The following is a 13,793-nucleotide window of genomic DNA, read 5'->3' as shown; positions in this document are numbered from 1 at the left end:
AAATTACTCTTAAAGCTCCTGATGCAGTAGCCAAGAAGAATAAAAACATGAAAAGTTTTGCATCTGCAGCCATTAACATGGCACAGGTTAAAAACTTAACAAAGAAGAAAGGTGGGTTTATAACTTCGGCTACACCAGAAGACCACAAAGAGATAGGTGATCCACCTTCTTCTAGACAAATGCACACACCCAATGATAATTTCCAAGATGGCCGACGTGGTTCTGGTTATCCCCCATCACGTTACAGTGAAGCTGAATGGGGCCAAAGATTCCCACAAGAGTATGTTCAGGGGCCTGGTCCTTTTAATAGGTACTCAGGGGGTAGAGGCTATCCTGGCCCAGGATTTGACCCAAGGGAGGAATATGAGTATTATCAAAGGAGGGACCATGGCTATGACACAATGAGGTCACACAATGACAGGAGCCATAGAGATGATTATAATAGAAGAGGTATGGACAGTAACAGAACCTGGAACTCTAGAGATAGAGGGTGGGGCTTAAATGAAAGGGGCAGGCCTAAATGCCCAAGAGGCAGGTCAGTTATGAATAACAAGACAGGAATGCTGCTATGTCAATCAATTAAGAGAGGAGTGATGAACATTCCCCTCATGGTAGAGGTACATTTTAGTTAGCTCCACCATTACAGACAGTATATGAAGAGGGGAGTTCTGAGAGTATTATCAGAAACAGATTTATAGCCTATTTATGGTGAACATGATCGGTATGCTTAGACCTGTTTGGTATAGCAGCTGCCGTGATGAGATCAGCAAGAGGGATTATGGGGTGTAGGTAAGAGAGGACCATGGATATTATAGTGGGCCTAGTGGACCACAGGAGAGCAAAGAAAGCAGGCACAGAGGTCAAGTTCAAGGGAGAAATGGAGAAGAAAGTGGTGACAAGCGAAGGGACAGTAGGCAGAAATCTGATCCAAGGAAAAGAAGTAAAAGTGATGATAGGAAAAAAAGAGGCCAAAACGCAAGTCCTAATGAAGGTAAACCTAAACAAAGGGAAAGGTCAAGGACACCTGAAGAATATAAATGGAAAAAAAGAAATATGGAAATGGAGCCATGTCCAGGACAAAGAAATAATTATATGAGACCTGCTAGAAGTTTTGACTATGATTATAATGATGAGTACAGAAAATTTCCAAATGCTAGAGAAGAAATGGCTAAAATGCATGCAGTTGCTGTCTATGCTGAAGCAATGGGAGGATTTAACGATGATAGAGGTTGGTGATTGGTGTTGTCTTGGATACAAAAGATCACTACATCACAAATTAGCATGGAACTACTTTTTTATCTGCATGAATATTCTCATGACATGTGTAAAATGTTTAATACATGCTGGGTATCACTGAATGATTATGTATGATTACTAATAAAAAGTTTAATTTCAGTTTTCATTTTATGTTGTTTTCTTTCAGCACTTTATTCTTTATGTTATTTAAAATAACTTTGTTTTGTTTCAGAAATGTTGATAATCATTCTAGGGGAAAATAGCTATTGATCATTATGTTATCAGTATAGTGATACATTTTCAGTTATAATCAACAGACCATTAATTGGACTTTTTTTTATCATTTTGTTATTACTGGTAAAAAAATTCTTACTAAAGACTTTTTCCCTTAGAATCATTTGTTAGCGATAGATATTGTAATAATTAATAATGATTTATGTATAACAAGCATGAAGTATGTTATATAACATATTATAAATAAGGACACTTGTTTATTTTTGTTGTTTTTAATCTGGTATCTTTTATTTGTATTATTTTTTTCACAGCACTAAAACCAAGGCGATTTAACTCTCGCAGGATTAACTTCATCGGATATCGTCATGGTACAAAAATGCACACCCTATATTATACTGGGTTGTTTCCCCTGTTTGTAAGGGACTTGGAATTTGACAGTCGTGTCGGTTCCAAGCTTCCTTTGATAGTTAGGTCATTGTATCAGATCTGTGCCAGAGAAAACAAAGGGAGATAACAAAATATTATTTAGAATTATTGTCACCGATATGAACATATATGCACATGTATATATTTTGATGTAATAGAAATTGGGGGTTTTGTAATAATAAGTCCGATTGGATATTTAAGAATTATTTTTCTTCTATTAAGTAGATACAATTATTTCTTCAGTTGACATATAAAAATTCACAAAAAACAAAAAAAAAAAAAACAATTGGGCATGGAAAGTAAAAACTTTTTTTTCTGTTTTTTCTGGCATCAGGTTTGATATGTTGAGTTTTGTCACCACAAACCTGAGCTAATATTAAAACTTATAACATGTTGTACATTTTCCCATAATTGTCAGTATTAATGTAGAACAGAATTAAATTGCCTCCAATTAACCTCTCCCACCCAGAATTATCCCCCCTGAAACCAGTGCATTCAATCTACCATATTAACTCACCTTTAAGACGGACCCCTTATAAGACCGGGGTCCTTATTTTGTCTCAAAAATGGAGCTTTTTGCTGAAACCTCTTATAAGACGAGTAAAAGGTTTTAAAGGAAAAATACTACTGCACCTTAGTTTCTAATTAGGTATTAGAAATTGCTACACCTTGTGATTAAAAAGATACGAAAAAATCGTAGAAAATGTAAAAAAGAATTGAAGAATTGTTTCAAGATTTTGACTGTTTCAAGATTGAAAATACCTATAACAAACATATTTATAGTTAATAAAAAGGTTGAATTATTCTGTTCTACATGTAATTCTCCTTTCCCTGTTGGAATTAATTATTGTCTGTGGTAGAAATGTAAAATATGATAAAAAGTTGTTAACCCCTTACCTAATGCTTGTGAAAAATAAAAGTACCCATGTGACCAGTGCAGATCAAGATCAGCTGTCTTATAATGGTCTGCACTGTTCTCTATTCAGTCAGTACTTATTTTTTGAAAATTTCTTTAAAAGTGATGAACAGTTTTATCCAGATTGAAAGAATAAGGGTTAATAAGTCTTATACAATGTACATACATATATATATTCTCCTGAATTCACTTTTGATGTTTGATATGATAGTCACTGTTCTCTCACTGTATTTTCACTGGTTTATACTATTATTCACATGTAATTATAGAACTATCTGCATGTGGTGATATACATAATTATATAGTACAGACAAACTTGTGTGCAAGACCATGAAAAATGCAATAAACACTGTCTAAACTGGCTAATTAGACCACAAAAAGTCAAAATTTTAACAGTCAATTTATCCAATATGAACAGTAGCATATATATTAGCCCTTATCCTGATGGGGGGCTACTGATTCTACCCGTTAGACCAGTGCAGACCAGCTTGCACATTTTGAACGGTTCATCAGACTCAATAGTTTTGAAGACAAATTTATAACTTTTCATAAAGATATCCCCAATGTGGATTGAACTAGAATTAAGACAGTATCTATAAAATGGTCTATATCAACAGCTTTGACTGTACTATATATCAAATGGCAGAAGGTGTTACATAATGGTCTTGATAAGTTATTATAATACATGTATATATCATTATATAATGTTGTGGTTTTAATGTTACCTTTCCAGTTAAAATCCTCCTAATTGAGTAAAATTATGAAATGAATTCAGCCCTTTTCGAACTATGTTGTGTGTCAGAAACTAAAACATAATGGAGTATAAAACATATCAGTAAGTTTCTGTTATATATAAAAGAAATAATATAACAGTCATTTCTGTACCTACTTGAGATTATTGTTCAAAACAAGATTTCATTAAATTAAGCAATGAATTTATGTTACTTAAGAAGTATTTAAATGTAAGTTTTAAAATTGGTATTTGGTAATAATAGTGCCGTCATTAGAAGCAAAGGTTCAAGCAGCTCTGTCACAGTATTAAACTCAAGCTGTTATAGTGCTGGATAGAATTAAAATAATACATGTATATGCCCTCATCTTAAATTTAAATGAAATGTTTTGTCACTGTTTTCTGTGTTTTCAATAAAGCTGTTTAACTGGAAAGGTCAGATCAACCTATTCAGCCTTTATCATTGTAAATATCATATTAGTATCAGTATAGATATACCTTTAATAAGTGTGTCCATTATAATGCTGATTTAACATTATCTTACTATTCTTTCATATTTCAAAGGCAACTATATTTAATTTACTCTGAAATCATCATTTATATTTATAAATATTATCAAATGTATATAATATGGGAACAATGATATATTAAATAGAAAAGAAATAGGATAAATATGAGAATATATTAGATATGGTTGCCATGGTTTCTGTAATTTCTACATAACTTCATTATTCTCGTGATGAATTTACAGGCCAACGTCAGATCCTCTCCTCTATTGAGGATGGTGAGTAACCTGTACCCCACCCACTAACACATTTACATAACATCTGCAGCAAACACTATTTTGCTTAAATTAGATTATTATGAATTTCTTAGAAGAATTTCAATATCCACCATTTAATACATTTTTATTATAAATACTAGTGAAATCGATATCAAGCAGTCCTGTTTTATAGTAAATTGATGTAGGAATAGTTATAAAAACACGAAGTAAAATTTTCTTCTTCACATAGTTAGAATTCATGAAAGGTCCTTTTAAAAATAAGTCTCAAAAGTGAATTTACCTGACTATGGGTAAACAATGCTAACCATGTTACATATTTTGTAGCTGTTTTATCATCACCCGTTATATTCATTATGCATAAAAATTGGGAAGTTATTCAAAACCCCATATTTCGCAGTCGCAGTAAATTTTAAAATTGCCTTTCTATAGAGAATAATCTATATCATTATCATGTAGATATAATTATTAGAACACATTTAAAGCTGCAGAAGTTTATTATATTTAACTAACACATTTTGTAGAACTTTTTATGTCTGTCTTGTAGGATTTTCTTGTATTTAAACATTTTTTTTAATCCAGCAGGGGAATGGTTTGTGTTTATTCAAATTTTGAAATTCAAATGATAAAACAATATATAAAATCATAACATTTGTCAAGCAGATGACATAATAAATCATATTTCATCAATTCGACAAAATATTATACAAGTTTGTTTTTTCGTCTTGATTTGAATTTTGTGATTATAGTTTAGTTAATGTATTTTGAGTTCTTTTGAATTAGGGTAGGATTTATATATGTTGCAGTTTATTTGTTATGTTTCTGTGGCATTTTCTTTGTATTTTTCTTTTTTTTAAACCTTTGACTTAAATCATTATGACTCTATAAAAATATCAAATTGCTTAAATTATTTTGATTCTAGAGAAATTTCTTTTACTTCCCTTTTAATCAATTAAATAACCAAAACCAAGTTAATTCAGTTACAAATCCTTAATTATTTTTTTTTGATTTTTTTAGATTTTTTTTATTACTGTTTATTTGCGCATTATAGTCAGTTAGATATAGTAAATTTTAAGTTTAATTTTTTTTTTTAAAAGAAAGATTTATTTTGTTTTTCCTTATTTTTATTGTTTTATATTTTTTTTTTTTTTTTTATTTATTTTTTATGTAATATTTTGATAGATGTTGATTTTTTTTTTTTTTCAAAAAAAATTTCTACTTTTATATTTTAATTTCATAACATTACGATTAGAGTTAAATTTTTAGTTTTCTATTTTTCCTTGTATTTTTGTTTTTGTTTTACCAATAATTTATAACCTATAACCCAATCCAGTTTTGTTCTTCAAAGCCCAAGATGTAATATTGCATGATATAGTATATTTTCAAAGATTATAATATTATATATAACTTGTATGGATAAGGTATGTGAAAAATCAGTTGAATAGTTTGATGTAAATTCTGTTATTATTTCTGTTATTTTCAGACCAGAGTGTTATGACCGATGACAATGAGAAATCTACACAAACCTCTTCACAGACGGCCAACAAATATAAACCAGTACTTAACCACGATTTCATTCCACCCAGTCTTCAGGACAAAGGTGTTACACCTCGAGGCAAGAGACGTCTGCCTCCATCTGAAAGTGAGTCAGAAACTGAGACCGAAACTGAAACAGAAACTGAAACAGAGACTGAGTCTGAAACAGAAACTGATCATCCTAGCAGCATGGTTGTCATGGATGCACAGAGACCACAGGCTCATACTGCTCATAGAAAGAAGGAGAAGACACCAAGGACGCCAAAAACTCCAAAGTCTCAAAGAGAGTTTGAGACTCCAAGACAAAGGGGCGTGAGTATCATCAGAGATGGGCGTGGCTATGTTGAAGTAGAGGATGATGGGTCATCAACATCTGAACCAGAAAGGTCATATACTCATCCGCAGACGACAAGTTTTGAGAAACCACGGAAACACAGGAAGAACATGGCAATTATTGAGGTGCAAGATGCAGTTGAGCTGGATGCTAGGAGGAATGAGGAGTCAATGGAGGAAGAACGTCAAGTGGCAGTGCCAGCAGGTACAAAAGAAAGCATGAGACAGATTGATGAAGGGCAGGTAAGTGAAATAAAAAAGATTCTTTGTAATTCAGTTCAAAAATACATTTGCATTGATGAACTTGGTCTTTTCTTAGATATTTATGTCCTTTTTTTCAACATAGATTTTTATTCGTTTGAGTCTTCTTCCTGGAATATTTTGTCTAATGTTGTATGGCTGTGACTAAGGAAGGGCTAAGAATTCACATTTCTATTGCATTTTTTTTAGTTCATCAGAAGTGATGGTGAAGGAATTCTTCCAGCTCCTTCCATCATGGTAGAAAGTCATGGTAAAAATGGTGTCAGTGTCAACTGGCAGTTACCAAAGCAACTAGATCCTGAGTACCGTCTGCTTCTCTATGTTGTAAATGTGGTTGGTACCCGGTTCCAAGGAGGAATTAATAGTGATATCAGGTAAGAATGATAATTACAGTTTTCTGAAAACATTTTTACTTTTGATATGTCAGTCAAACTGCCAGGGGCAAGCCGTTGTTTCCTTGAGCCAGAAACTTTACACTCATTGCTACGTACTGGTTGGTTCCAGGAACAGATTTGAGAGTGTTTCAATAAACTTATAGCCTCCAACTCATGCGAACTAAAATTAATTAGTATAAACTAAACCTTTTATGTTGAGGAATGATAAAAAAGACAACAGTTGTAGGAAAAACTGTCAAAAATTGCAAACTAGTATTTACAATTATAAACAATTTAAACATTGTCAGCACAAAATTTATCTGAATTAAGAGACCATTATCTCAGCTTGGCTCCCAAAAAAAGACAATATTTTCTGAATCTTAGAACTGGCCCACAAAATACAGATTTGACTGTATTTTATTTTCTTGACTTACTTGACATGCAGAAAGCATGATAGCCTATTTAAAAGTGATGATTGACCTTGCCAAAAATCAAGTATAGGATATCAGTACCTTCAATTAAATACCTGTATGTTTTAAGTGATAAGCATGTATAAGAGGAGATAGTGTCCTTGTCAATAAACATTAAGTCAAGATATGAAATTCAATAAAAAAAAAATATACTTAAGCGGTTGTATGTATTGATTCTTCAGTAAAGATATATCGTTATATTTTGATTTTAGATATTGTAATGCCACTTTTAAGTATGTTATCAAATATCAGTATGTAACTAATTTGAGTATTATTTATTACAGTTTTGAATGTAACTTGGTCGAGAAGGGGAAACAGGTACGAGGGGTTCAACACTGCTGGAATATACAAGAGAAGTCTCGGTGCACCGTGAATGGTCTGGTACCAGGACTTACGTACAGACTGTATGTGATAGCTAACTATACCATGCTTCACGGGCACCAGCCCTGCGAGATACAGACTACATCTTCTGTGATATATTATACGACAGTCGGGCCGCCACGTCCACCAAGGTTCAGGGTCGTCAGTGTTGATATGCATCAGGTATCGTATATCAGTCTGATTGTCAGTCATTTAATATAGAAATATGTCTTTGTTTGCTTACACAAGTCAAAAATAATTTTAATGATAAAAAATGTTAATTCACAAACTGCGTGAGATGACTTATGCCATATGTTTAATAAATACATTAATATATTATAATAAATTCTGACCGGTTATAGTTAATACATTCAAGAATCTGAAAATTGTGAAGATAATATTCCTATTAGTGAATTGTCAATTTTTAAATGTAGAAATATGTCTTTGTTTCCAAAAACACAAGTCAACAATAATTTTATGATGAAAACGTTAATTCAGAAATGGCATGAATTACTTATCCCATACATTTTCAATAATATATAATATTAAATTCTGACAGGCTATAGTTAATTCATTCAAGAATCTGAAAATTGTGAAGGTAATATTCCTATCAGTGAAGTTAGCTCTCTTATAATACAATGACGATTTTCATTAATTTACAGGCATTGTTGGAGTGGGAACCACCCAGGATGCACGAGGAGCTCCAACTAAAGGGGTACCAGATATATGTTGATAACAAACCTCTCGGCAACATTCGTAACAAAGACACTCGTCAAATGATGATTAACAACATGGTTCCCGGCAAGACATTAAGTGTTTATGTTGTGGCTGTAACTAAACAGGCTACACAGGAGAGTGAACCATCGAGGGTTCTACACATCACGTGTCCACGACGACCACCAGATATAGTTGTTGCCCAGCAACCGTCATACAGACAGGGCACTGTACTTATATCATGGGAGAGACCTAAAGGCCACACATATGCCACAAATGAGGAGGATATATCCATATATGGGTATGTGCACTGTTTTAATTGTTTGTTGTAAGAACATTTTATTATCTGGCTACATGATCTTGTGAAAATCCTCGTGGTCGAGGGGTTAGAGTCGATGACTTCTAATCCAGTTACCTCTCTGGCGTGGGTTCGATCCCCGGGAGATGCTTTGGTAGTTTAGCGCGGAGGAAGGTAGTCTAGTACTGTTGTAACTCTCCAGGAAAGATGGTTAGGAAACTACACGCCTATATGACTGAAATACTGTTGGGAAAAGGCGTAAAATGAAACAAACAAACAAAACTTGTGAAAATTGGTTATATTCTTCCACTGTTCAAATCAAGCTTGATAAGGAGTCATGTTGGTGTTGCAAAACATTACTGTCAAGTCACAATTTTGATAAGAGAATGTGACCAAGCTGGCCAAACATGTAATCATTAATTCAATGCTTATAAATGATTTAATCAGAGCATTAGTAAAGGAATTGTGAAGAATTTTGTTTAAATTTCAACTAAGAAATTTAAAGTGTTTAACAATTTATATTATTTCAGAAATGACCAAACAATGTATAAGAAATTTCAATATTTTTCTTGCAGTGTTTATGTTGATGGAAAATGGTACGGTGAAGTGAAGTCTAACAAGCTGGGAAACAAACATGGCTACCAGTATATACTGAACGATCTTAACCCTGAACAGAGCTACGATATCAGTGTCAAGGCTATCTCAGGTTATAAACGTATTGATCCGGATGCCCAGCATATCTTCTGTCTTAGTGAAGGACCAATGTCCAATGTCATCAATGTGATGGCCCCGGCAGCCCCTAAATCACCCAAGTTGAGACTTGAAGGTTTGACCCCCGAGGGTATTGATGTCACATGGCTGGTTCCACAACAGCACGGAGAGGCAGCTATTTCGGTAGGTACCAGCACATCATAACCTTAACTGTAAAAGCAGATATTTTAGTGAGGCCAAATTTCACAGTCAGCATTTGGGACTTATTGGCAGGATTAACTATCAGAAAATTTCTAATTTTAGTTCATTCTATGTTTTAGGTTCATATTTGGCAAACATATATTTCTGTGAAAATCTTTAATCTGTGAAATTAGAAAAATTTATTATCTTGAAAACATTTTACTTTAATCCTTTATTGAAAATGACACGATCAAAATATATTTGGTTTGTTTCTTTTATAGGGATATCAAATGTTAAAGAACGGTCGTCTATATGGGTCAATCATCCCGCCAGAAGTTAACAGTCTACGTATACGCGATGTGTCGCTCGGGGAAAAAGTGGCGCTCCAACTGATTGCTCTGACAGAACATCCCGTCGGCAAGATTGATAAACGTACAGAGCTGATGGAGAAGGAGAATACTGAGGAGGCGGGAGCTGGTAAGTTGTGACGGATTATTTTATATTGTGTCGTTATGCTTTTTATAAACATGTATATTGTAAGGATGGTGGTCAAAGAGGCTGATGAACAGGGAATGGGGATAAAAATATAATAAAGTAAATTTCCTTTTTAAGAATACTGAGATGAAAAGAAATAACATAAAAACATATTTTGAAAATATGTTACTTTTATTAAGTGGCATTATGATTTTTGTTGGGTGCCTGTATAAATTACAGAGAAAAGATAAAGTGGGTATATTTGCCTCTGTAATGTATCACCTATAAGAGGTGGGGGCAGAAGTTGGGGGGGGGGTCGTGGAAATTGTCTCTATTTTTGCGTATTTACTTCATGTAAAGCTCAGCTAGATGAGGACAGTTTTATTCAGATAACTTCTGAAATACACTACACTTAACTTACCTGAGTACTCCAAGTAAAAAAGGTTTATGAAAAATTATTTGTCAAATAGAGTTAAAATTATTAAAAAAATATGACGGTATAAACTTTAATTATATGGTTGACTATGCATCAAAATCATTCAAGTATTTGACAAATTTAGCCAATGCACATTTCCAGTAGTGATTGGACATACATGTACATTTTGGAAGATTGATAATTTTTTCCTTAAGTTTGAAATTGGAGTACTTTCAAGTTTTAAGTATAATTATGTTACTAATATATTTTTATGAAAATATTTATGTTCCACAAATACTTTACTTTATATTTATAGTTATTAATTTTCTGTGCTGTATTCATAACCTAGTATAACCTTGTTTCACACTTGTATGTGAATATTCCATTTAGTTTGATATAACAAAGTTATTTACTATTCTATTACAATAACCATATTGTACTAATCCTTTTATATAGCACATTTTCTATTCAATTAAACATGTAACTTGTAAAAAGTGTATAAAGCTATATTTAGTAAAAAGAAATTGCAAAGTTTTTAAACAAGAATGTTGTTTCAATTATTTTATTGTGGATTCCCAAAAGACATTGTAACATTGAATGTTTCTGTTAATTAACACACATGAATATTGTGTGTAAACAGAAAAAAAAATGTTCAGAAACAAAATGTTATTCTGATTTTTCAAGTTTTTAACTTTCATACAAGTATTTTTTAGAAGTATTCTTTTTCAAAATTCAAATATTAATTTTCACTGTAAGATAATTTACATGTACATAGCTTTATACACTTTAATAGGAGCACTTTTTATAGTGTTGGTTGAAAATTGAAGAACAAGTAGAAATACAGGAGTAAATGTTTGTATAGTTGAACATAATTCCTGAGAGAGAAAAATGTTTTCCTTTAAACACACTTATAGAAAAACAAAAGTTGATTTTGTTCACTGATGATGTACAAATGACCAGAAAACGTGATGCTAATGTTCAAACTGGTGACACAAATGAGAAGAAAATTGAAACTGACTATGCAGGTGACAACAGTTTACAACCAGCCTTTTGATTGGCTAGAACAAGAAGCAGTCTGATTGGCTTAATTGTGATTGATAAAAATAGAAACTTTCTGATTGGCTAGAAATTAGACCAATTCCTTTGCTTAACAAATACAGTCAAACATGGGAATCAAAGACAATTTTTAGAATGGGAAAAGTAACTGTTCTTGTCAAAACATGTATTTTTACATATTGAAATAAATAAGATAGTGTAATGTTTGACTTTAGTTACAGTTTAATTTAATACCTGATTTTTACAGGGGTAGCTGTAACACATGATTGACTGTATTTCTGTTCAGAGTAAATTAATTATTGGCGATTGCCATATAATATTGTAATATCAATATTATAGGACTTATATTACCAACGTAACAAAGAGATATCATAGTACTAGCTTAATTTTAAATCTCTGACAAATAGATATACTGTTATTTGTTTTGCAATAAATAGGTTAGGATACTGCATTATATAATTATTAATTATGAGAAATGTTGCTTATTTTGTTTAAAGTTTTAATTGAGATGAAAAATATTTATCAGAATTTTATAGAGTGAGGGTTATTTATGTTACTATTGTATTTCCTTGACATCTAATTGGCAGTTTTTTGTATTATATCATTCTTATTGGCTAGAATAGTTTTGCTTACCAGAATATTTCTTTCTGCTTCAAAATATTTGTAATATGCTGCATGCATGATTTAAATGTATACAATAGTTTTTTAATTGCTTTGATTTTCTATTCAATAGCAATGTTTAATAAATGATAATTATGTCAATAAAAGTTGTTATTGCAAGAGAATCTTGGACATAATTTAATTGGACAAGCAACTGAAAATAGTACAGCATTTTCTTTTTTGTCCAATCAGGTCCACACTATGGCATTTTACAATGTTCAGTTATATTGAAAGCATATCTTTTTTTGTTCATGGTAAATGGCATATAAATAAAAGAAACAATGAACCAACTGTAAGATACTAAATATTCTTTTGTATCTGAATGGTTTGAACATGATGTGTTGACTTTGTGTTGGGAGCTTTAAGCTTATTGATACATCATCTCAGATCTGAGTTCCTGGAGCCAACAAGTACTAAGCAATGAGTGTAAAGCTTCTTGCTCAAGCAAACAACGTACAGCTTGGCACTGAAAAAGGTTTGCACCCATGCGGTCAGCAATCCGTAGATTACTGAGTCCGACATGTTAACCACTTGTTCATGCCCCTTCTTGATGGTTATTGATCTTCAGCTGCTTTTCTTGTCAGTAGTTGCTCGTCCTGTTATAGTATGTCGCAGAGACAATTCATCCTTGGAGAAAAAGCTTCTTTTTGCTTCATCACTATTATACAAACATAAAACCCATTGATGATCTCATTGCCTGTTAAACAAGAGAATTTCTAATGCTGTCATTTCTTTATATGAGCCTTAACTTGTAATGTTGGTCCTTGTTATCTAAAGAATTAGTTAACTTTGCAGAATTATTTTGTTAAATCATTAAAAAAAAATTAATAATCCTACTGTTGGTAATAGCAAAATTTTGATTAGTTAATTAACAGCCATATCTCGAAACATGATATTAACATTAAAACTATAATGCCATTTTATCATTTCATTTGCTGACATCATTCCTAGAATCTTTGTACAAGTAGGAAACTAATGACATGCAGTTTGTAAACATGAAAACTTAAAAACCATTTGAATGAAAGGCATTTATTTTTCATTAAATTAAAAAAAAATCACAGAAACATCATGACAAAGGTTGTATTTATCATTTAAGTTTTTTTTTAAGTTTAGAATTTTTATATAAATAACGTTTCTTGATGTTTTCAGATGTTTTCGTTGGTGACAGATATGCTGGGTGCCGTCCTGGTGCCAAACTTGTTGTCCACTACACTGGACTAGTATGCCCACCATCTCAGGTCTGGTGTGAGCGTGTAACCGGACATTCCGCTCTGGTTGTCTGGAACAGAGGTAAATTTTTAACATTTCAAAATTTATTAACAACTAAGTTATCTGCAACATTTGATTAATGAGTTTTTATGTTAAAATATTTGAAATAAGAACATCATAACTATTGACATTTTGTATTTCTTCATTTTCCTCTGATTTTGAACTATTTATCAAGTTCAGACTTCAGGATGATTCAGGTAGACCATCTTATTTCATACAAGGGGTTATATTGTTAGAGATCAATGGATTTCAGAGTCATGATTCTAAACATAAAGAGCATATTTTGGTCTTATGATCAAGCAGTTGGGTTCACACTGGTTTAAAATCATAGTTTGATGCTACTTCAAGTATGATGACAC

General features: G+C 32.2%; 1 protein-coding gene across 1 annotated transcript in view; it reads left to right on the top strand.

Moving 5' to 3' along the window:
* The window catches only part of LOC132739774 (uncharacterized), a 90,518-nt gene that overhangs the window by 48,372 nt on the left and 28,353 nt on the right, over window positions 1-13,793 (top strand). Inside the window, exons 28-37 of the mRNA XM_060727571.1 lie at window positions 1,782-1,838; window positions 4,294-4,326; window positions 5,807-6,435; window positions 6,643-6,827; window positions 7,582-7,840; window positions 8,320-8,672; window positions 9,245-9,563; window positions 9,842-10,037; window positions 11,364-11,474; window positions 13,315-13,455. Of these exons, the coding sequence (XP_060583554.1) occupies window positions 1,782-1,838; window positions 4,294-4,326; window positions 5,807-6,435; window positions 6,643-6,827; window positions 7,582-7,840; window positions 8,320-8,672; window positions 9,245-9,563; window positions 9,842-10,037; window positions 11,364-11,474; window positions 13,315-13,455 (2,283 nt within the window). The remainder of the gene's footprint in view (window positions 1-1,781; window positions 1,839-4,293; window positions 4,327-5,806; window positions 6,436-6,642; window positions 6,828-7,581; window positions 7,841-8,319; window positions 8,673-9,244; window positions 9,564-9,841; window positions 10,038-11,363; window positions 11,475-13,314; window positions 13,456-13,793) is intronic.

The sequence above is a fragment of the Ruditapes philippinarum genome, unplaced genomic scaffold (genome assembly GCF_026571515.1).
Source record: "Ruditapes philippinarum isolate M1 unplaced genomic scaffold, ASM2657151v2 ctg6582_1_1_1_1, whole genome shotgun sequence".
NCBI classification, from domain to species: domain Eukaryota; kingdom Metazoa; phylum Mollusca; class Bivalvia; order Venerida; family Veneridae; genus Ruditapes; species Ruditapes philippinarum.
This window is presented reverse-complemented; position numbering and strand designations above follow the sequence as displayed.